Here is a 23,128-nt window from a genome sequence, read left to right on the forward strand (position 1 = left end):
TGGTGAAAACATCAAAGTGTTCATCACTCTGCATATAGATCTGCTGCATTCTGGTGTGCTGCAGTCTCACAGACTGTTACTGAGAACGCTGAAACTCTCTTTAAATAACCAACTGCCACTAATCCTGCACTGCTCTGGAACACACAGGCCATCAAGCACACACACATGTATACACTCAAAAGGTGCACCCAGGCATGAGAACCCCGTACACATGCGCACACACGTACACAGGGGTATATAGTATGCATGCTCACACAAATGCAGTACATGCACAAACTAACAGTAAATACAAAATATACACATCAGGCAGTGTAATGTCTGTCTCTGGCACACACACATGTATGTATACTCAATTTAGGTTTTGAACAATTCTAACACCCCTGGACTTATTTCAGTCAACACCCTGTGCTGTTGGTGAAATGCAATTTTGAGTACTCCTACAGAACAGCCAGTAAGAAAGCACAAGCATTGTTAAGTATTCATAAAGTTATTCATGAACATTATCAACACAAAACAGTGATTGTTTTGTATGTGCATCTTTAATATTGGACAATTGACACAACCTTTCCTCTTGCCTGTTCTTAGGTGGAAGAGCAGTACACGTGCAGAATAGTTGGACCTAAGCAGCTTTGATTGTTTACAAAATACATTTGATCTGATATGTGAAGGTACAAAGGTGTACAAAGTAGCAAAATAATTTAGGCATACCTGGGACTGACATCAACAGTGAAACAGTGACTCAACTAGATGAGTCAGTGAATTAGCTAAATTAATGAATTATCATTGGAGATTCATGGATTCCTATGCACACCTCATTAACCATATCACATTATGACCTCCCAGTTGCACTTTCAACAGTGGCATCCATATGACGCATAATACATCCTCTGAACTTATTACAAGCACATTATATTCAGTCTCATCACTACCTCATACTTATCTCTCTTCAACTTGTCTGTGCCTTGTGGCATAACGTGCTCTCATGGGGGTAAACCACTTAAAACCAGTAAGATCAGAGACATTCTTAGCGCTGAGGTCCACTTTACATAACAGCTATCCCAGGTAATCTGGGAACTAGATTAAACAAAGTCGCAACACTTCTGAGAAAGACCAGAGACCCTGTCTTTCAGTTCAAACTATTCTTATAGGACACACAGCGGAGCTTGACAAAGGCGATTGGAGTAAACAAATCAAAATAGGCTCTTACAGTAATATAATTTCTGATTATTGACATTATATTGATATAAAATGATCCATGCATATAATAAAAACAGGGAAAGATAATAAACGTTATCAATCTTTATGGATACAAGTTTGACTTTGTTAATAAAGTTTGACTTATTTCAAAGATTACATTAGGGATCTCTTACACTATACTTCGTGGTGTGTGAATGTATGCATGTGCAGTATGTGTGTCAGAATGTGTAAACTTGTGTGAAGGTGTGTTGCACTCTTAGTAGAGCTTCATGGAGGCCTCAAAGAGATGAGTCAGGTCCTCCTCTGTGTGTTCTCTTGGGGACAGCTTGGTCACCCTCTCCTGCAATAAACAACAGTGACACACTGGAAAAGCAAAGCCTTAGGAGAACACTAATCTGAGATATTCTCCTGTCCAAATACTTAGTCGTAGTGACACGAAACATAATCATTAAGTCTTGTAGACATTTGATCAGTTAAGATATCACAGGCTTATAATTAATTTTACTGAACTGAAAAGTACAAAAATAAACATTTTACTGATCACGCGACACCAACACAAGTTCAAGTGTCTACCAATTAAATCCCCTCTCTGATTTTCTCCCACCCTGCAGTCCTTCATCTAAGGGCACGCAGTGATCAGCCATATCATAGTGACTGAGGGCCAGGGACATGGACAGAAGAGCAATCTATACATCCATTCTATATTGGGGTTGCACCAGATGGTGCCCCAAGTGGGATTTGGTACCAGCACCTTCATGCAGTGAGGTCACAGTGCAAGTCACCGTTCCACCGTCCAATTAACAGACTATGAGCGGAATTCCCTAAACCAACATTTTGGCTACACTCATTTACCTGAAGAATCCTCTAGTAGATCCTTGACTCAGGAAATCACTAGGTAATAATTTGAGGATGTGATTTGTAACAATAATGTTAAACGTGTATTTGTGTACCTGAGGCAAAGTTCCTTTCACAAGGCCTGGCACATCATCTTTGGTGTAACCCACAGCGTGCAAGCCGTCTTCCACGTTGAGGTCATACAGGAACTGCCGCAAGGTGTCGGCCAATAGTAGGCCAGCATCGTCTCTCTTAGCGTTGCTCACGTCCGCCCCTTAAAAAGACAAAGACTGGATATTTAAGAAAGAATAATAGTGTAAGAATGTGCTTACCAAAAAAAATAGTGAAAATTAAGGCTTTACTTGATGACATTTAACTCATAGCATCTACAGTGATTTAAGTAAACTGTCTTGTTAAATTTTGTTTGCATTATAATTAAACCATCTTTTCAATATGCTGTATACCTATGATACCGACCCTCCATTTTATCTTCTTTCTAGGTAAGTCAAAAATATTTTAAGAAAAATCACTCCAGTATGTTACTGTAAACACTTTTTATGATGAAATTATGGTAAATACCAAGTGTCTCTGCAACCTCCAGGTGGCGCTCTGGACACATGCTGGCCGTGAACGTAAAGACTGCTGGGGAGGTTAGGACCACTGACAGACCATGAGGCTTGAGGACCACGGCATAACAAACAAACACACGCAATTCACAATGAATTATACTATAGGTAAGATTGTTCTGTTAAATTAGTGAATGGAAACCCATATATTGCATTACCACAATAGGATGGTCCACATTATAGCCTTTGGCCTTGTGGGTCTTCACATTTCCAGCTATCGGATAAGACATCCCGTGGCTGAACAACAGAAGAAAAATGACAAACCAGTTAGACCATAAACCAGTCATTAAGAACTGATAAAAGGTATATGGAATTTAATATAATACATACATACATATGAAGAATGACATGTAGGCTTACCACAAGTGTACTCCAGCATTACCAAATCCAATCCCAGCAAATACACTTGCCAGATGCATGTTAGATCTAGCCTCCACATCCTCAGGGTCATACACTGACCTGAGGCAGACAGAGCCAAACACAGACTCAAAGATACAGGACCCCATTCTATCACATTTTGCAATGCAGGTGTACAGCTATTTCATCGTCCCCGGCAGAATATTTAATGTACAGTGTGATTATTTTCTTCTTGTACACTCCGCTGGGCTCACGGTCAGGCTGAGAACCAAAGCTAGACTTGCTGAAGGCCTCATCCATAAGAACAGATACCTGTTCAACTGTATCTTAATTGACATACCATAACTATCGACCATTGGGTGTTGACAGAAATAGTGAAGAACAGTACTGTATATCTCTGCAAGATCAACAATCTGGCTAATGTTTATAATTCAGGCCAGTTTTTCTCAACCCTGGTCCTCAGGGACCCCCTGCACTGCATGTTTTAGATGTTTCCCCTCTTCCAACACGCATGATTCAAACGTGATTCAATTCAAACCTTTTCATGTACTTGGCCACCACGTTGAGGGCGTGTCTGGACCAAACATCACTGATAGGGTTGCTGCCCTGGTAGGCGGGGCGGTTGATGGGGTTTGGAGGGCAGGGGCTACGCATGTTGTACGGAAGGGCTGTATAGGACTCCAGGGCATGGCTGTGTAGGATATGTGAGAGAGAGCGAGCAAGAAAGAGAGCAAGAGAGAGAGAGAGCGAAACAGAGAGGGCAAGGTAGGGACAGAGAGAGCTTTCCATGGAATTCTGATGTTTGAGGTCGTACAACATTAGTAGTGGTCAAGTATAGATCATACAATTCCAGATATCAAGATCAGGTAAAACAATGAATATGCAGACATGACTAAATCTAAAATGTAGGAGTAAAACAGAGTAAACATCAAGTGAAACAGCAACAAGTTCAAGTGCAATGCTATAAAATAAAAGTGGGTACAAAGTGTAGGGAAAATATTGTGTATATGGTCTAAGTATGTTGAGGCCATTATTGCACATGCACTTGTGAAAGGCTGGTGAAACAGCTTTAAATAATAATATCCCATACAGCGGTTTGGTTAACTGAATGTTATTCACGCTCAATATTCAGTATATACTGTACCATAGTACATCAAAACCACTGTTAGCTGCAACCCTCTCTGGCATGTGCAAAGTGTGCAGTGGATCCACAATTCCAAGAGTCGGTTTGAGAGCCCTGCTGGCAATGCCTAAGTAAACAAACCCCCCCCCCCCAAAAAACGCCATCTTGAATCACTGCAATAATTAACAGCTTTAAAAATAGCTAACAATGTGCGGAAGCTTCCTCTTTAAAACATACCAGTTTTTGCCTTCAGTTTTTCAAAGTCGAAGATAGCAACACCGGTCGTCTCACTCCCAGTTCCAGCTGTTGTGGGAACTGGAGAATAGAAAACGTGCAATGACACATCCTCAGAACAACCATGCAGGAACTTACAAAACATCTGCAATTCAATGTATTACATTCTATCTTTGTTTGTGTGCATACAAGTGTGTATGTCCTTAATGTTTGCTTTCAACCATACACAAAGATGATCAATTTAAAAATAAACATACTTGTGAGTGGATTATGATATATAAAAAAATCCTATGAATTCACAAATATCTAGAATATAAAGTGGCTACACACTACTCTAGGTTCTGATCTACTTGTTTCAATTCACAGGGGTCACTTTGTAACTATTGATGTAAATCTTTAATTGTGGCCAAAGGAAAGAATCTGATACTGCTGAAAGAGATTCTCTTTTTTAGTAATACCTGCAATCAGAGGCTTGAGAGATTGTGTAATCGGCTTTCCCTTCCCTATAGGTGCGTTAACAAAGTCAAGAAAATCCGCCTCCGGGTGACAGGCATACAGATTGGCTGCCTTACAGGTGTCAATCACCGAGCCTCCACCCACAGCGACATAAACGTCAAACACTTCATTCTTTGCAAAGGCGATGGCCTCCTTGAAGCTGCACAGAAAGGGTAAACAGTTAGCCGACACAAACTTATTAAATGCAGTCATACTTATATATAGTTTTTTTTAACTAACCTACATGAAGAATTTTATGTAGCAATATATTATCAACATCCGTCTTTATAGAAAGAGGGATAACAGTAAATGAGTTAAGCAGTTTATGGACATAAGTGTAGAATTAATATAAATACAACACAATTCATTTCAGGTGTTGCATTAATAGACCACTCCAGGCAAAAGGCAGAGAATACCTGGAATCTGTGGGTTCCACTCGCACACTGTCAAACACTTTGTAGTTTATCCCATTCTTAGCCAGTGACTCCAGCACAGCTTTGACTGGAGGGAGACGAGACAGGTTCTTGTCTGTCATCAGACAGACTTTACGAGCTCCCATGTTCTGAAGGTCCTGTGTTAAAGGAAATTCCCCCAAAACAAGGGCAAAACCATTAGCCCCTATGTAGGCATGATTTAAGTTTGGGGTACAAAATGTGGTACCTAAAAGGTGACATGGAGTTCCTTAAAGTTCTCCAATAACTAAATAACTACACTCTTATTACACAATATTTAAACATTTACACTTTACATTGTGACTTGACCAAGAAATGATTCACCATTCCAATTTCCTGTGTGACACCTTCTCCATACCGGATGTTTGAACTGGCCATCTTAACAAATAAATACAAAATATTAACATTAGTCAAGGTCAAGTCAACAAAAAAATAAGGAGGCCATTCCTTGTTTAATTTAATGTGCAATAGCATCTGAACATAAATGATTACAATTTCTCAATATATATGCACATGTTGCTTGGATATAATTGTTTTACTTAATTTGAATTAAAATCATTATTTACCTCAACTGCATAGTCAGTTTTTCTTACGGTGCATGTGGCTGCTTCTGTGCCTGAAACAAGAGCATTTAATTACAGCTTGATTGTTTGATTGAATTAAATATTTCAAGTTCTTAATGTTTTTCCAACCTTGATGCAAAGTATTTGAATGCGCTGGGCATCTGCATCTGTAACAGATAAGACAGCGAGTCATTAGTCTCCAGCTATTATGTAGCCAGTGCCAATAAAAACAAAATTGACTGCGCACGTGTGGATGAAGACTTTTGGACAACACGGTTAAAACGTATTGAGTCAGTCCTCATTAAGTATTTACTTTACGAATGCATTTTACAGTTTTAAATTAGAATATGCTATTGTGTTTAACTTACGATGCTTTTTCGAGTTGCCTGAGCAAATTAGCAACCCTGTTCCGTCCTGCCATGGTGGTCAACTTTCTCAAAATGTTTGTGTTGTGGGTTTTACAGTCGGTTCGAGACACTGTCAAATTATACAAGGTCGCCTCCTACCGTAAAGAATGTGAAAGATCAGTAGGACATGGGTCATAGGAAAGTTTTCACATAGGACTACCTCCACTAACCTTTTAAACCTCCAGCCCACTGACGGACGGTTGTTAGTCCAACAATAAAACAAAAAAACAAAAAAAAACTGTCATTGGTGGGCATGGTGCAGGCTGTTCAGTGCAACATCGAGAATTACAAATTATCTGAAAAGAATAATTGTTTGGCAATTTGCTTAGAAACAGCATTGAGTTATAGATTAGCCTACTGTACAGCCAAGCGAAAAAATATCCTTCATGTTTTATTGTTAATTGAACACACGTAGGCCCATGTTTTTGTTTTCGCGTGTCCAATAAACTAAGTAATACATTTTTGCTGTGGCCTGGATTTCAATTAACAATTTATTGCAAATTGAGTTTTATCTACAGCCTAATCAAACATACTGAGAAATCTTTTTTTTCTTGAAGATTTACCAAAGCAAGTCTGTCCATCAGTGTGCTCGACTATCTGACATGCCACTGTAGTTATGCAGTCCAGGTCGAAGAGGCTTTGACATTGTCATGGAAACATGATGCATTATGGGACTGTGAACCCTAAACATCTACAGTTAGGTCCATAAATATTTGGACATTGACATAATTTTCATCATTTTGGCTCTGTATACCACCACAATGGATTTGAAATGAAACAATCAAGATGTGCTTTAAGTGCAGACTTTCAGCTTTAATTTCAGGGTATTTACATCCAAATCAGGTGAACGGTGTAGGAATTACAACACATTTGATATGTGGCCCCCCCCTTTTTAAGGGACCAAAAGTAATTGGACAATTGGCTGCTCAGCTGTTCCATGGCCAGGTGTATGTTATTCCCTCATGGGAGTTCATTATTTCATTGACAAGGAGCAGATAAAAGGTCTAGAGTTCATTTCAAGTATGATATTTGTGTTTGGAATCTGTTGCTGTCAACTCTCAATATGAAGTCCAAAGAGCTGTCACCATCAGTGAAGCAAGCCATCATTAGGCTGAAAAATCAAAACAAACCTATCAGAGAGATAGCAAAAACATTAGGTGTGGCCAAATCAACTGTTTGGTACATTCTTAAAAAGAAAGAACGCACTGGTGAGCTCAGCAACACCAAAAGACCCGGAAGACCACGGAAAACAACTGTGGTGGATGACAGAAGAATTATTTCCCTAGTGAGGAAAAACCCCTTCACAACAGTTGGCCAGATCAAGAACACTCTCCAGGAGGTAGGCGTATCTGTGTCAAAGTCAACAATTAAGAGAAGACTTCACCAGAGTAAATACAGAGGGTTCACCACAAGATGTAAACCATTGGTGAGTCTCAAAAACAGGAAGACCAGATTAGAGTTTGCCAAAAAACATCTAAAAGAGCCTGTAGAGTTCTGGAACAACATCCTATGGACAGATGAGACCAAGATCAACTTGTACCAGAATGATGGGAAGAGAAGAGTATGGAGAAGAGAAGGAACTGCTCATGATCCTAAGCATACCACCTCATCAGTGAAGCATGGTGGAGGTAGTGTTATGGCGTGGGCATGTATGGCTGCCAATGGAACTGGTTCCCTTGTATTTATCAATGATGTGACTGCTGACAAAAGCAGTAGGATGAATTCTGAAGTGTTTCGGGCAATATTATCTGCTCAGATTCAGCCAAATGCTTCAGAACTCATAGGACGGCGCTTCACAGTGCAGATGGACAATGACCCGAAGCATACTGCGAAAGCAACCAAAGAGTTTTTTAAGGCAAAGAAGTGGAATGTTCTGCAATGTCCAAGTCAATCACCTGACCTAAATCCAATTGAGCATGCATTTCACTTGCTAAAGACAAAACTGAAGGGAAAATGCCACAAGAACAAGCAGGAACTGAAGACAGTTGCAGTAGAGGCCTGGCAGAGCATCACCAGGGACGAAACCCAGCGTCTGGTGATGTCTATGGGTTCCAGACTTCAGGCTGTCATTGACTGCAAAGGATTTGCAACCAAGTATTAAAAGTGACAATTAGATTTATGATTATGTTAGTTTGTCCAATTTTTTTTGGTCCCTTAAAAAGGGGGGGGGGGGCACATATATAATGTGTTGTAATTCCTACACCGTTCACCTGATTTGGATGTTTGAAAGTCTGCACTTAAAGCACATCTTGATTGTTTCATTTCAAATCCATTGTGGTGGTATACAGAGCCAAAATGATGAAAATTGTGTCAATGTCCAAATATTTATGGACCTAACTGTATCTTCTACACGACTACACACTATCCAACTGTCCCTCAAAGAAATGTGACAGCGATTCAGTAATTTATAAATACTGTATTGTTAAAACAACAGGATGTGACTGACTGGCCAATCCTACATGTAGACATTTGTATGGCTTGAGGTAATGCATATGTTCTGAAGGAGCTTTTGTCATGACATGTGGCATGAAACTCTTTATGTTTGCTAATGCACTGTGTAGGCTACATTGACTTTGTTTTAAAGTAATAGTAAGAACATGTTTCATTTGTTGCGGCTTAAACTGTATTCTACTTTCTATTTTATTGAGATCCAGAACATGGATTTCTAGACAGGCCTATACTATTCCCTTCAGAAAAACTTCCCGTTTCCAGAACACGGTTCATTTGCCAGCTGTCAGGCAAATCATAATGATTGAATTCCCTGACCAAAATATTTCATCCGATTTATCTGCACTTCAGTGCGACCATCGGCTTTTCAGTTGTCATGTTTGATATGCACCGTAACTTTAAAAGAGAACCCTCGTTCTTGGCTTTTTTTGATGTTGGTTGGTTTCTCGCCAAGTAACTCACTTTCTGTTTAGTTCCCGCGTTTTGTGCATCCGCTACACTGCGTTTGCCAGCTGTGTCGTGGATGTTTAGCCAGGTGGGAAGCTTGAAGAACAACGTTGTTGAGGTGTGATGACTATTGAAGGGGACAGATGAGCTACATAGCGAAAGAAACTCCCTGTTCCCAGCCAGCTTTAGAAAGAGCAACTCTCGATGTGCCCTTTCAGTGTCAGCGTGGTGCAGCCAACTCCAGCTCTCTGAAACAGCGATTGTCCTCCTAGTGTTATTTGACTGTCTCATCACGATCTAGTGGTTTCCTCAGTTACGCCTATGCACAGGTGTGGAAAGTTTTTTTTAAACTATTACCGTTACTAATAATGTCACCTTCACGTTTTTTTCCTCTCTCTACTTCATAAACTGTAGGCTATATTAGCCATTATAAAATGCTTTAAAATTATTTCAGGTAATTTTATTGGAGACTATGACTAATGTTAATTTTATTATTAAAAAAATACCACTTGTTTGTAGGCCATTGTTTTGTGGTGCATTTTGGCATTTTGTGCTAAGCCTAATGTACTGTCAGAGATGGATGGATCAGTAACCATGACCTCTATGACCATAATTTAAGTTTGAGAAGCAGTATTTACATTGATTTATATATGCAAGTGAAAGATGCTTTAGGCCATGCATGATGACCAGTATAGTCCCTCAGGCGCTTCAACACAGTATGTATCTCATTAAAGGCTTTCTTGATTTGTAGGCAGTGGTATAAATGTTAATTTAATGCTCCAATCTCCAATAAAGTTTAGTTCCTGACACAAGTCTTTATAGAGATCTGATCAATGTGATTTCCATTAAATTTGTACATTAATATTAAGGTAATCTTATAAGATTATCTTAAATTCAGACAAGTACGCATGAGTCGAATGGCCTATTATATATACTATATGCTATATACACTACTAGTGTATTTGGATCCACAGAAACACAGAACAAAAGTATTTCTTTCTCCTTGAATAAGAAGGAAGAGAGGGTGATGGCATTCGATAATTTCCACAAAAAGGTCAAACTGTCACACGTAGCTCCGAGGTGGGAACATCATCCGCATGTGACCATTGTCACACCCTGTGACTGGTAGCGTGGCTCCTTGGATGAGCAGGAGATTGTGATTCACAAATTACTGAAATGTGGATCTCACAGAGGCTTTGCGGTTGTAAAATTGCCTTTCGCACGGAAGCAGATCTTCATGACATGTCCCAGTTAAAGTTGTAACCTGTAATGAGAAGACTACATGGCGAGAGAAGACAGGTTGCAAGAAATGTGCTCTGTCAAGGTACGCGTGATTGAATCAGAATGACTCGGTATGGTCATACAGTATTTATAATATTCTCATTGGTGGAGGTGATATAAGTAAGCTTTGTGTTATATACATTGACCTATTTGAAAAAATATACAGTATGTCTTGTACATAAACCTGTTGGAAGAATAGCCTGTTGGTCACTTCAGGTAGATACACAAACTAAAGTTTCACTTGCTTCTACCCTTGTCTTTATTCACATTCCGGAAAGTTCAGAGGCAAAGGACATTAGTCCTTTACCCCATTAATTCAACGATATTATGAGCATTTATTCTTTTGCTGCATGTCGTGACCAAGCCAACCCATGGTGAGCTGTCCACTGAGCAACACTGCCTGGTTCCATGCCCTCCATTGTAGCTGTGACAGAAAGGACTGTCTGTGTAAAGGACATATCAAGCCTGCCTATTTCAGAGCTTCTGAAATAGACTTGATTTACTCTTAAGAGAAACATGTCAAGTTACATAATGCTTATGTTTTGTTTAAAATGATGAAGGACACCATGAAATGAAATTGTTGTTATCAAATAGCCTACAATAAATGGGAATGAAGGACAGGGACCTCTTTTAAGGATTTACAGCTGTGAATATAATCAAGATTCCACAGTGGTCTTTGTTGATGTCGATTTCTGTGGGAGAAAACATGTAAAAGTAAAATGATTTAGTCATTTTCTTTATAAATGTTCTGAAATGCACTCCTCTTAAGACATGATAATTAGCACTTAGTAGGACTTAGGTGAATACTTTTTTTTAAAGGTATTTGACTTGCTAAACCATGCTGAACAAAGTAGCTTTATCAAGTACAATGTTAAGGACTTATGTAGCAATTCAAGATATCTCTCTGGTTGTAGAAATGAAAACATTTGTGTGTGTGTGTGTGTGTGTGTACATGCATAAGTGTGCATGAATTTGATTTGATTGATCTGTGTTATTTAACATATGAAGGTGTATTCTCAGAGATACAAAGATACATTCTCTCAACTCCATTTCCGACTTCTGTAACAACTGCTTAGTAATTGGTGTAACATTAAACAAACTGAGATTGCAAGTCCGTCTCTTATTAAGGGCTGCTTTTGAGTATTTTTGTCTCAAGACCTGATGACATTATTCTGTGAATCTTCTGAAAAATAAGTCTCATTAAAAAGAAACAATTAGGTGAGGGAACTCACACAGCCGCTCCACAGTGAGTCATTCAACAACAGTCTATTGACTTGGGATTCAATTAAACCACAATGTTCCAGTCCTACAGGACAGCCCAGAGAACGACATCAATTAAACTTTTTACTTTTTCAAACCTTGGTTATTGTAAAATGAGATCCACATACATAAGACGACTACATTGTTGATAACATAGAGTAAATAGAAAGTAACTGTATTGGTTTACAATTCAGAATCATGGTACATGCTAATGAAGTCGCTGATCTATTTGTAAATTGCAAGCTCATTACACAAAATTGACTTTTCAGTAATATGTCTGTTGACAGACAAAATGTACACACTTTTTCAGAAAGTAGTTTACTTTTCTTTGCAGGATTGGTTTTTCTACTTTGTAGGAGGGCTTTTGATGGGAGGCTTTTATGATTTTTCATAGCAACCAGGATCTTATCATGAAACGTGCAATGAGCTGATATGTGACAAGATTTTCCAATGTCATTGCTGTAATTACAAAATGGTGAGGTCAACAGGAAAATCCGGAGGAGCTCTTTCCGAGATTGGATTCCGCAGCAAACGACAATTCAAAAGGAGTGGAGACCTCTGCTTGATTTGAAGGTCATTCCGAAGGAGATGGAATCTGATGCATTCATTCCACCTGGGCCATTCTTTGACTCCACTAGACCCTACTTTAAGAAGCCTTCCAACAGATGTGCACTAGCTATCATTATGGGAGTCTGGGAACTTGCATAACCATGAACATACAATTTATAACCCATACATTGTATGGGTACATGTACATTTGTTAATACACAAGAGGTAATGCCAGATGACTACCAATAAATGCCATCTTCCACTCAACAGAAAGTTCAGCCTGCTCCTTTCACATGAAGAGTAGGCAACATTTTTCATTTGACTAACTTTTTCAATTGCATTCTATTAATATGTCAAAAGAGGAAGTTATGGAAAATTGGATTCACATAGTCACATGTAAACATGATTTCCCCTGTTACCATACACAAGTAAAGCCAGGAGTTCCTAATATGAAAGTACCATTTTATGGTCTAGCAAGTAAAAATGTCCTGAAAAAATCTAACCTTATGTTTAACAGTGGAACAGTGGATAGAAAATTGCTCTTTTAATTGCAGGGCAATCTCTTAGATTACTGATTTGCATTTGAACCATCTCTTGTACATCTTATTGTAAAGGAGACTTACGTAGATATACGCAAGGGATGGTTGTTCGAATAGACTTAACCCACAGTCAGAATGATGACAAGGAGGGTCCTGATCAGCATTCCATCTCCATCAGACACCCAGCTAATGTGACCTTCCTTGTCAGGGCGTGTGTATGTGCAGGCTCCTAGGTATGGTTGTTTGTGGGAATATACTGTGTGTGTGAATGTTTATGTGCACGTCCGTGCAAGACAGTGATATCAGAACAAGCAAATGAGCAGCAGTCTCAACACTGACCTTAATTGTCAGGAAAGCTCCAGGCTGCATTGTTATCTATTTTCACACTTAAAGTTTTTCCTAAAGGGCACTAGCTCATAGTGACGACATATATGTCTACATTTTAACCTGACACTGTCACCTTTAAAAAAGAAATTGCCATAAAAAAAAAAATTCACTGGAAAGCTTTTTAAAGAGTATGCAACTACTCCTCATTGCATGAGACGGACAGGCCAAAAAAATACAGCATAAAATTGTGGACAAATCTACAAAAATCTATTTGTATTTCTCTTTGGATAAAAGCATCCACTAAATGAATGTAAATGTGAAACATGCAGTAACAAGGAATTGATAGGTAACATGTTTTCTCCATGATGTTACGCAAGTAAATATCCCTGGGTCAGTGGTTTCTTAAATTGATATTATCCAGAGTGTTGTGGTATGTATCAGTATTCAGCACTGGGCAAAAGGTCAATATAAGTTCTTCCTTGAGGGCTTTGTGAACCTCCATCCCTAATTAAGCTGCTTAGTTTGACCTCTGAACACAAAAAATAATAACCATAAAATAGTGTTGTTGATTCACACCACGTCTTCACTAGAATTGTATTATAAAATGAACCAGAGAACATTCACAACCCACTGGATAGACTAGACTTACTTTAATTACATACATGAAAATTAACTGTTCAATGGAACTGTCCAATGAGTAACACGTATCTCGTAATCCCCAAGTCAGTTTCCCAGTCCTCAAAGCTCCTTGTATTTAATGACTGATGACAACAAATTAAAGCTGATGGAAAGATAAACAGTATAATGCCTATCGTTGGCCCGAACAACACATTTCAAAGGAATACATCAATGTGTGTTGCTGTGCTGTGAGTCTCTGGTTGAAAATGATTTGTTACTCATTAAAACTTAAATTGAAAATAAAGTATGTGTGCTAGTGGAGTCCTTACTCATCCAGTGTATGTGACATCCATATAATGTCTTGTTTATAACACATTCAAACCTTAGGGTTACTTGAGCTTTTGAGGTCATTTACAATTTGGATGAATCCCATCGATGAGATCGAGCTCGGATTTTGTCATCATCACTCACTCACCTCTAAAGGCCAAAGTGTGACAGAGATTAGACTGGCAACAACCTAGCAAGAAAAGGCCACAAACCATTGATTTTTCTTTCATTGTTCCAGCCATCATTACAACTTCCATTTAATCACGTGTAAGTGTAAAAATAACATTCCATGTTTTAAGTTCTGAAACCATTTGACACTTGGAAATTCCAAGTACGTAATGGAAAAAAATTGTAATTACATTAGAATCCACAACATTCAGTCTGAATCCTCAATGTTCAAAAAATGAATCAACACTTGTTGGTGGCCCAATGGCTTTCAATGATATTCCTGTTGATATGTGATTACCCAGCTCTTGGCTGTGTTTCCCTTTAAAAGGGAAAATATTTGATTATTTCAGCCAACTTGGGCCTTAAAGGGGCACATGACCCAATGTTTTACTTGCAATGTATTTATGTATATATTGGTCGAATACAAATGCTTATAATTCTGAAACGCTTTGTAAGGTCTTGAAGTTGTCTGTAGGGCCTGTAATGAGAATGTATAAAATTATTCCCATACAAACTAATTACAAATATTTGTAAAAGTTGGTAATGCGCCCCTTCATGCTCAGATTTTTCTTCTTCATCATAAGCCTTAGGAAAGGTAGGCTATCATTACGTCAGTACGTTTCCATTATGGTATTCAACTGTCTTGAATAGGTGATGTCCGTTGTGCAACTTGTTTAAATTCACCACCATTGTCTGGCATCAGTAATGCAATTTCAAGGTTTTGAGTTGACCTTACGCCAGTAGAGCAGCAACTGTGAACACCTATATTGAAATAATAGTCAATGAATCAACAAATGATCTTTAAAAAATTCAGCCACTAATGGAGGAAATTACCTTATCTGCATTTCTGTTAACTGTTACTAGCATTCATGTAGAACCATGGGTTATTGTGCATTGCTAATATTATATTGTATTGTATCTTCAAAAATGCATTTATTTTTCTAATCTACTCTGATACTTAGTCAACTTAACAGTAAAATGTCAGTGATTCATTCATCCCATTATTTGCTTATAAAGGTCATGTGTCCTGCTGGAGGTTGACACCATTGAGTGTATTGACCAACCACCTACCTAAATTCTTTGGCAGGCAGGTGCACAAGGACGTTTGTCGTTAACGGTCTTGCCGATCTGAATTCTCTGACATACAGTATAATTGCCACACACTTTTAGAGAGGAAACCATTGGGCCATTGTTAGACAGACCTCCGTGTCAATTCACAATACCTTGATGATTAATGTCTAAAACTATATAAAAAGTAATGCTTGCTCAAAGCATAGCTTTTTAGTTATGCTATTCCCATTAAAGAAAGTGTACGTCGTCAGTTGAACATGATGTGACCCATACCAATTGTTTTATGACTCATCTGTTCAACGAAACTACGTTTCCCATTCACATTCAGGTGTTGCCTGCAATACGTTGGCGATTGCGCAGATTCTTAGCTCACAGAAAAGGATGACATGGCCTCAAGTCTATGATATATAAGTATGTTCGCGATGCTTTTTTGGAGACGGACAATTGCAGGTTCATTGAGAAGCGAAGAGTGAGACGCGAGAAGTGTAAGAGGACATCCTTTTCAGGAACAAAAAGCAACATTAAAGTGGTATTAACTACTTCAGAAAACCTCAGGTATGTTTGTTTTGTGGATTTAATTGGTGATTTGACAATATTTTATATGCATGTACATTTATAAATTACACTAACATACATGTATTTATTTTCTTTTTTACATCACATTATAAACATGCATTATAAAAATACATTTATTGCATTCTTCTACATTTTAACTTTCAACTCAAGCAAAGTACAAATAATCAGCTGAAGTAAATGTAACTCTTTCCTGAGGACTCCTACAGTCCTATACTTGAGTACTTGAAATCCTCACTATTATAACATCATTAAATGTTTTATCCTCAGATTCTTCCTAATTTCCTGAGATGAAGTTTAATGTCTTCATTTCCGCGGTGGCTCTACTTAGTGCCTTCCAACCACGATATGAATGTAGAGCCATTGAAACTCGAGGAGCTGTGCATCCATCGAAGACTCTTGAAACTGAGCTCCAACAGCTATCTCTTCCCATTATCTTGCGATTAGGAGAGGAATACTTCATCCGGCTTGACAAGGCAAACCAAAATGCATCGCCTTCCGATTCCAACGCATTCGCCGGAGCACCCTCAAAGATGGTAAACAGGGCTCTTCAACTTCAACTCACTCAGCAACTTCTTCAAGGTAAAGTTGATAGTATCGATCGGTTCGTAAGTAGCTACGATAACCAGGTGGATGATTCCAAGGAAAAGGGAAAGCGGTCTGAAGAGCCTCCTATTTCGTTGGATCTGACGTTCCATCTGCTGCGAGAAGTTTTAGAAATGGCTCGGGCGGAGCAAATAGCCCAGCAGGCAAATAGTAACAGAAGGATGATGGACATCTTTGGAAAATGAAAGTGAAAAGGATGATTTTCCCAAGTTTACATCTTGGGCATAATACGGTGCCATTAGTTGTTTGTGGTTTGTTTGTTTGCATTCTACTTGAATTCTGACTTTTATTTATTATTTCTTTATTTGTATAACAGCAAATATAAATTCAAGCTTTTTTCTCTATAGTAATTACATTACGTTATGAATAGAACATACATAGTCCCGTGAAACTGCTGTAATACTGTACAAAGACATACTTAAATTTTATGTGCCTGTTCAAGCATAACATATAATTTGTCAAGATCACCAATCTCTTTTGTCCAAGCTGACAAGATCTCTCTAAAAATCCCAATCTGTTTTAAAGTTTGATAATAAAATACAGTATGAGCAACCATATTTGTTGTGCAAGAGAATGTCTAATATTTATATTTGTAATAAAACAATTCAAAGTTACATAATATAGTTTGCGGTGTATTCTAAATCAATGAGTGTATCAGACTTTTCACCAAATAAACCCATGTGCAAATCTACCATTACGCACATCTGGAGCAATACTCTGCATACTGTATATTGTTTATATATTACACATACACATATTTATCCAGTCAGAGATCAATTATATGAGCTTTGTTTTCAAAGGCAGGATAAAGGATGTTAATTAACCCAATATTAAAGTCCTCAGCTATGATTAACTACTTTTGAGTGTTGAGCCAAGAAAAGGAGAAAACATGACGCGGTCCATCTTTGTCGTCTGTGTTTGGCTGGCTTTCATTGTGTGGACTTGCCATATCAGAGTGTATCTGTGAAAACAGAAAAATAAACAGCGCTGTGTCACTATGACAGTCCACCCCCTACTAATGTTTCATACCACAGTGGTCTTTTGCATTAACATCGTGATTAGCTATTTTAAAAAGCTATGGAATGTGTCATTTGAATTAAATGAAAGAGCTATAAAAGTAGATAGTTAAAAACAATCTAAGCCTAAATCAGGTTTAGCAAGTCAGACTTTTGAATGACCTTGCTACATTTGCTCCAACTATAGCCCTACATTAGGACACCCAATCAGAATAAAAGGTACGTCATATTTGTATACAGTTATGTAACACTTGACTTTAATCCCTTGAATAAAGTCTGCTAAATGCATAAATGTAAATGTAAAAATGTAAATGAAGATTATTCATCTTCAACATTAACTCTGTTCTACCATTACACAAACAGTCAGTTTATTTTAATTTAATTTTATCTATATTTGTAAAAATAATACTAAAATTACTAAGGTACACATTATTTTTGTATTGTAAAATTAAATTGAATTTCAGAATCATGGGGTCTTTGGCATCAATGGCTCAAAGCAAAGCTTTGTTCATTCTAGGTCAATAAAGTTCTGACTATATTAAAAAGTATTCTGTACAAATGCCAAAAATTAAATCCTACCCTATAGTGCTATATTGGTAGACAGATTCAAAAGTTGATGCAATGTAATAAGCAAAGCCAAAACTATGAGGCAGATAACCATTTCCTGTGAAGAAACAAAACAGCAAGCTGTTTTTCTTCCAGACTAATCAATCTTATATTTTATTATATGCCCTGTAGCTATGTCCCTACTGTGTCTTTTTGCTCATCTAACTAAATGTGTTACTGTGTCACTGGCCAGTATTCCTTCCTCAGTTGTTCCTCACTGGGTATATGAATTGATGTCACTGGTAACCCACATACCCACACAGACCCACACTGAGAGGGTTTTTAGTCAAAGGGCATCTCTAACAATATGCTCTGTGAAACAGTCCAGACTCTTCATCTCGCAAGAGCTCCAGGTGGCTTCTTCATTCCGATGACGATGTGTTGGCTTGAACTCTACGCTCATTCACATTAGCACTCCACATGCAGATGAAACCCAGTGATGATGACATGAAGCAGAGTGGCTGCTAATTATGAAAACAGTGCCAATCCCACCCGTGTCTATTTCCCTTACCCTTTACACTCTACTCATGTAGTGCCCTGGCAATGAGGGAGCAGGCAGGTGTATCATCATTACAGCCGCCTGCTGAGGTAAAAACACCACAGCTGCCATCCCGAGCACCAACTCATAACTGTCTACTTTCCCTTGCCATGTTTTTACACTGATTATGTTGATTTACAAATGAATAAATGCATACCGTTTGTGAAGCTTGTTGGTTATTTGGGATTGATATTGAGATTGAAATGTGAACATTTGACCACACCCACCAATTAACAACACTATTGCAACATGAATTTGATTAAGGAAACTGTGGTGATCCTACCAACTGCTATCTTGAATAAGAGTTTTACTACTCAATGAATTAATGTCTTCTTACCTGACTTTGGGAGTCTGATTGCAGGGTCTGGGGCAATAAAGGGGGTTGTTGGGGGACCTGGGTAGGTGGGTTGCCTGGAGGTTCGGTGAATCTCTGGGGTTGGGCTGGCATTTGCTGGACTGGGCTCTGTTTGGTTGGTACAGCCGGCTGCAGCTGCTGCCTGGGCGGGCGAATGCCAGTTCCCCCTGCAGCATGGGAGGTCTCAGTGTGTGTCACACCAGTTAACACTCTCCCCTCTCCTGCATCCTCTCCTCTCTCTGCACCCTCACCATCTTCATCTTCATCATCTGATTAGTAGTTAATAACAATGATTAAAAGAAACGTACTTCAAATCTGGTTCACTTGAGCATGCTGTTTAATTGTTAGATTAGTCTCTTGAGAACATAAAAGGATACATTTACAGTGTGTGCATCCTCAAGCTGGAGATTTAAATGTTAGGTCATACTGTAGAATAGGAAAATCTAACACGTTATTTAACAAACATCTCTTCACCTGTATGTGTATGTTATGACTAAAGCACCTGCCTCAACATACTGAATGTGCATATGTGTGATTAATTTGAGATTTGAAAAAGGCCTGAGGGTTAAAACATTTATGAGTTTATGAGTATATATAAATCTCAATTGTTGTCCTTAAAAAGAACATTTGAATGCAGGAAAGTTCTGAAAATGAGTCACTGACAATAATTATGGGGAAAATATAGGGGAAAATCTAGCTTGCAATAGAATGGAGACATTCAACAATACAGATGACAATAGGGTTGTGAAACCTACCTTTTATAAAGTCTACACTGAGCAATGCTCTCCTCTCCCTGTCAAAGTTAGCCGTGAAGTGATCCATGTTCTCATAGCCGCGCTCTACTTTGTCCAAGTGAGAGGTGTTTGTGCCCTCAGTAATCCTGACAGAAAAATTTGGTGAACCAAATTGGGGAATTATATAGATATATTGACACTTGCAGAGCATGTATTTTATGATTACATAATGTTTTATGATAACATTAAAATGTCATGCTCACTTTTGAAGAAGAGGCTTAGCAGTCTGTAAAACAAATATGTAAGTTATTATTTGTCACAGGATTATGATGTTTTTGGGAATCTTTTTAATTAAACTTGATTCTTTAATTCACTAATGAGGAGGCCAGTTATGCAATATCATCTTCCAGATGAGATCTCCTCCTCTCTGATTCCTTTGAAAGTACACCATTATCTCATTACCTGGAGGAAGACGGCCATCTCCGACTCCTCCATCGTCTGAATGCCTGTCTCCACAATCTTGGCCATGCTCTCAAGGTGCTCAGTGTACTTCCGTTTAAGACCACAAATGTAGTCCATTTTCTCCTGCTGCTCTGCGTTGATCTTCAGGGTCATCTCCCCTTTCCGCTCCTCTAGGATAGTGTAAAGGTGGTCAAACTTCTCGCACACCTTTGACTTCTGTCTTCTGCCATTCTCCTGAAAAAGCATAACATGATGGATGTGATGTTTGAAGATGGCTAACTAAGATTTAGTTATTCAAACAGAAAGAAGCAGTGGACTCACATCAACTGCCCTACTGGTCTCCTCTAGCTGGCTGATGATGGCTTGGATTCTGTCATTGTTGCCCACCAACATAGCTATACAGTCCGTCAACTCTGCCTGAAATCACCAAAGACAACAGTCAACACTACAATTCAAACATTTGCCATTTCCAAGATGTGCCAAGATTAGGTATGGGCCAAATTGGCACAATGGAATGTTAAACAAAGTGTAGCAGAGATTTTTAGAGGCAGAAAAAAGTAGAAATGAAACTTGGCCACCTTTTGCTTTTGGAATACATTGTTCAGCGGGGCAACCTCACAGTCCTTGTGTGCTCCAAAAACCTTGCAGAGAGAGCAGGTGGGGACTCCACATGTTACACAATATATGTTGATCTTCTCTTCTTCGTGCTCCTCACACATAGGCTGGTCACATTTAGTCTCTGCTGGAGGTTCAGGCCTAGTAAATCACAGGAGTGTGTCTTGTTAAGTATACATTTTTGAGGCATGTATATAAACTAGGTCAAAGATTAATGTACAAAGAGAAGTAAAAATGAAAAGTTTTTTTTAGATGATGTTATTAAAGCGAAAGAGAGAGAGGCAAAACAGGTGTTATAGGTACTTCCTATGTATCTGCTGATTATTAATGTTATGTATTTTTTCAAATGAAGTGCATTCAACAATGAAAAGGACACCTGCTTTATCAAACATTGGTCGATGTTTACCATGTTTCAGACTCTCGGCCTGTCTGTTTGTGTTTTCATTGAAAATGTGCCCTGTTGCATTGCCAGTATTTCATTTGGCAACTAAGAATTTGCTAACATTTGAAATTAAGTGTTTTAAATAGTCCACTTGTATCAAACCATGATTGATTGTTTACCACACCATGGTGGCTAAAAGGGTTTTGCTTGGCACTAAAAGCAGTGATTTTCAGATTCAGACTACACGCCAAAGTGAAAGATTGCTCCTTGCCATCTACAGTATGGACACTGAAATGATAATTACTCAAGTGTCAAGAGTAGGCCAAATGCTAGGCAGACGATAAACAGTAGAAACCAACCAGTACAAAAAATAACAAAACAATGTTTGGGTAAAGTTTGGAAAGTTGTAGTTAGTTGGTGAAATTATGAGATGCTGTCATTTGAACAAAGAAGATGAGAAGAGCTGACATTTGATCAAAACACAATCTTACTTTTCCAATTCGAACTAATTGTGCAACCAATTGTTTGGTACGTCCATCTATAAAACAGGCTATAACAAGTTCATGTCAGATGAACATAGTCAGGCTTAGACAGCAATATAAATAGTACCCTGTCTTGTCTGCTGCCTCACTGGCCTACTTATAAAAATAGAGTCCAGGCCTTGCTCAGGGAACCTATGGATTCAAACCCATGACTGGTCTATGGGTCTTAACCAAGAAAAAAACGATTGTTATTTTGTACAATGTTATCTTGAGATATGTAATTGTATGTATAGTGTAGTACAGTGGACAGGTTTATCAGGCCTAACTGTCTAACTAACAAACTGTGCAGTTATTATATTCAGATCTGATGTCCTTGCAGTCTTAAATAGACCATTTGTCTGTCTCACCTTGTGGACTCCTGTTTGTACATATCAATGATATTCTCCACCAGGAGGTTCCTCTGTAGACCATAGACCCCATGACGGTCCAACACTACCTCGTGTCTGCAAGATGGACAGCGGAAACGGCCTCCTGAAGTCACTGTTGAGCCACTTCTGGTTGATAGATAAGGGTTGGAGGCCTGGAATGCAAGACATAGGTGATGGTGTTAGGGGAAGGCAGATAGGGAATTTCACCACACACTGTATTTGTGAGTGTGATACTGTTCATGGGAAAGTGAAAATGTTGAGGAATAGCCTATACACATTGTGTTTTCTCAGCAATACATTTAAAAACAAACATATATTTCTGTTCATGTAAAAAATGAGAGGACTACTAATTTCGATACAGGAAAAATACAAGCCCTAAAGCCTACCTGGAAAATATCATTGGCACATTTTCGACAGAGGTTGTGTTGGCAAGGTAGAATGACCACGGGTTTGGTAAACATTTCCAAACAGATAGGGCAGATAAGTTGTTTCTCCAAGCTGTCCATGGTGTCTTGCTTTGTGGAATGCGAATACTCCAGAGAGATACTCATTGCACAGTGCGAGAGCCACAAACACCACCCTGTGCACGAGGCACAGAGACGGTTGGCTTTTTATTCCCTAAGAACTGTCCTGGTAAACTAATCGTTGAACAAGGCCTGCTCCAGAATAATGCGCAGTCACTGGGCCTTCGCGAGAGCTGTCCTCCAAGTTTGTTCACACGGATCGCGTCGCTCGCCAGTTGAGTGTCATGGCTGTTTTTAGAAACTCCCACGTCAAGGGTTGCCATGCTTACTTGCCCATATATGAATGTGTAACAAATAGGGGGTCCAGCTGTTGTCCTCTTAACCAGGAAGGGGTAGCTATCAGACAACACAAGCATGTGTATCTGCGTGTCCGGGCTCTGGCCGAGCTAGCCTACCTTTCAATCATCTGAAAAAATCTCTGTAGAAGCCTATTACAAGTAAGGGGCAGATTTACACACCTTTGCTTTATTTTATGTAAACGTTT

The 23,128-nt window shown here is 38.8% G+C and overlaps 3 protein-coding genes across 3 annotated transcripts; 1 reads left to right on the plus strand and 2 right to left on the minus strand.

Moving 5' to 3' along the window:
- Positions 1-1,284: 1,284 nt before the first annotated feature.
- Positions 1,285-6,304, minus strand: adhfe1 (alcohol dehydrogenase iron containing 1). The gene is made up of 14 exons (XM_067253232.1): positions 6,250-6,304; positions 6,011-6,048; positions 5,885-5,934; positions 5,643-5,696; positions 5,283-5,437; positions 4,830-5,026; positions 4,375-4,452; positions 4,159-4,264; positions 3,553-3,705; positions 3,018-3,116; positions 2,816-2,894; positions 2,611-2,707; positions 2,148-2,305; positions 1,285-1,537 (listed from the first exon to the last, which is right to left on the minus strand). Exons 1-14 carry the CDS (start codon positions 6,300-6,302, stop codon positions 1,454-1,456), a joined length of 1,401 nt encoding a protein of 466 aa, XP_067109333.1. The 5' UTR covers positions 6,303-6,304; the 3' UTR covers positions 1,285-1,453.
- Positions 6,305-15,895: 9,591 nt separating this feature from the next.
- Positions 15,896-22,788, minus strand: LOC136958501 (E3 ubiquitin-protein ligase TRIM63-like). Its single transcript, XM_067252457.1, has 9 exons — positions 22,507-22,788; positions 22,100-22,272; positions 20,792-20,969; positions 20,535-20,630; positions 20,214-20,447; positions 20,015-20,037; positions 19,773-19,897; positions 19,000-19,286; positions 15,896-17,463 (listed from the first exon to the last, which is right to left on the minus strand). The coding sequence occupies exons 1-9, from the start codon at positions 22,669-22,671 to the stop codon at positions 17,356-17,358; spliced, it is 1,389 nt and encodes a 462-aa protein (XP_067108558.1). The 5' UTR covers positions 22,672-22,788; the 3' UTR covers positions 15,896-17,355.
- LOC136958502 (corticoliberin-like) lies at positions 16,167-17,207 on the plus strand. The gene has a single exon (XM_067252458.1). It carries the CDS (start codon positions 16,187-16,189, stop codon positions 16,685-16,687), a length of 501 nt encoding a protein of 166 aa, XP_067108559.1. The 5' UTR covers positions 16,167-16,186; the 3' UTR covers positions 16,688-17,207.
- Positions 22,789-23,128: the final 340 nt, after the last annotated feature.

This window comes from Osmerus mordax, chromosome 16 (genome assembly GCF_038355195.1).
Source record: "Osmerus mordax isolate fOsmMor3 chromosome 16, fOsmMor3.pri, whole genome shotgun sequence".
Lineage (NCBI taxonomy): Eukaryota > Metazoa > Chordata > Actinopteri > Osmeriformes > Osmeridae > Osmerus > Osmerus mordax.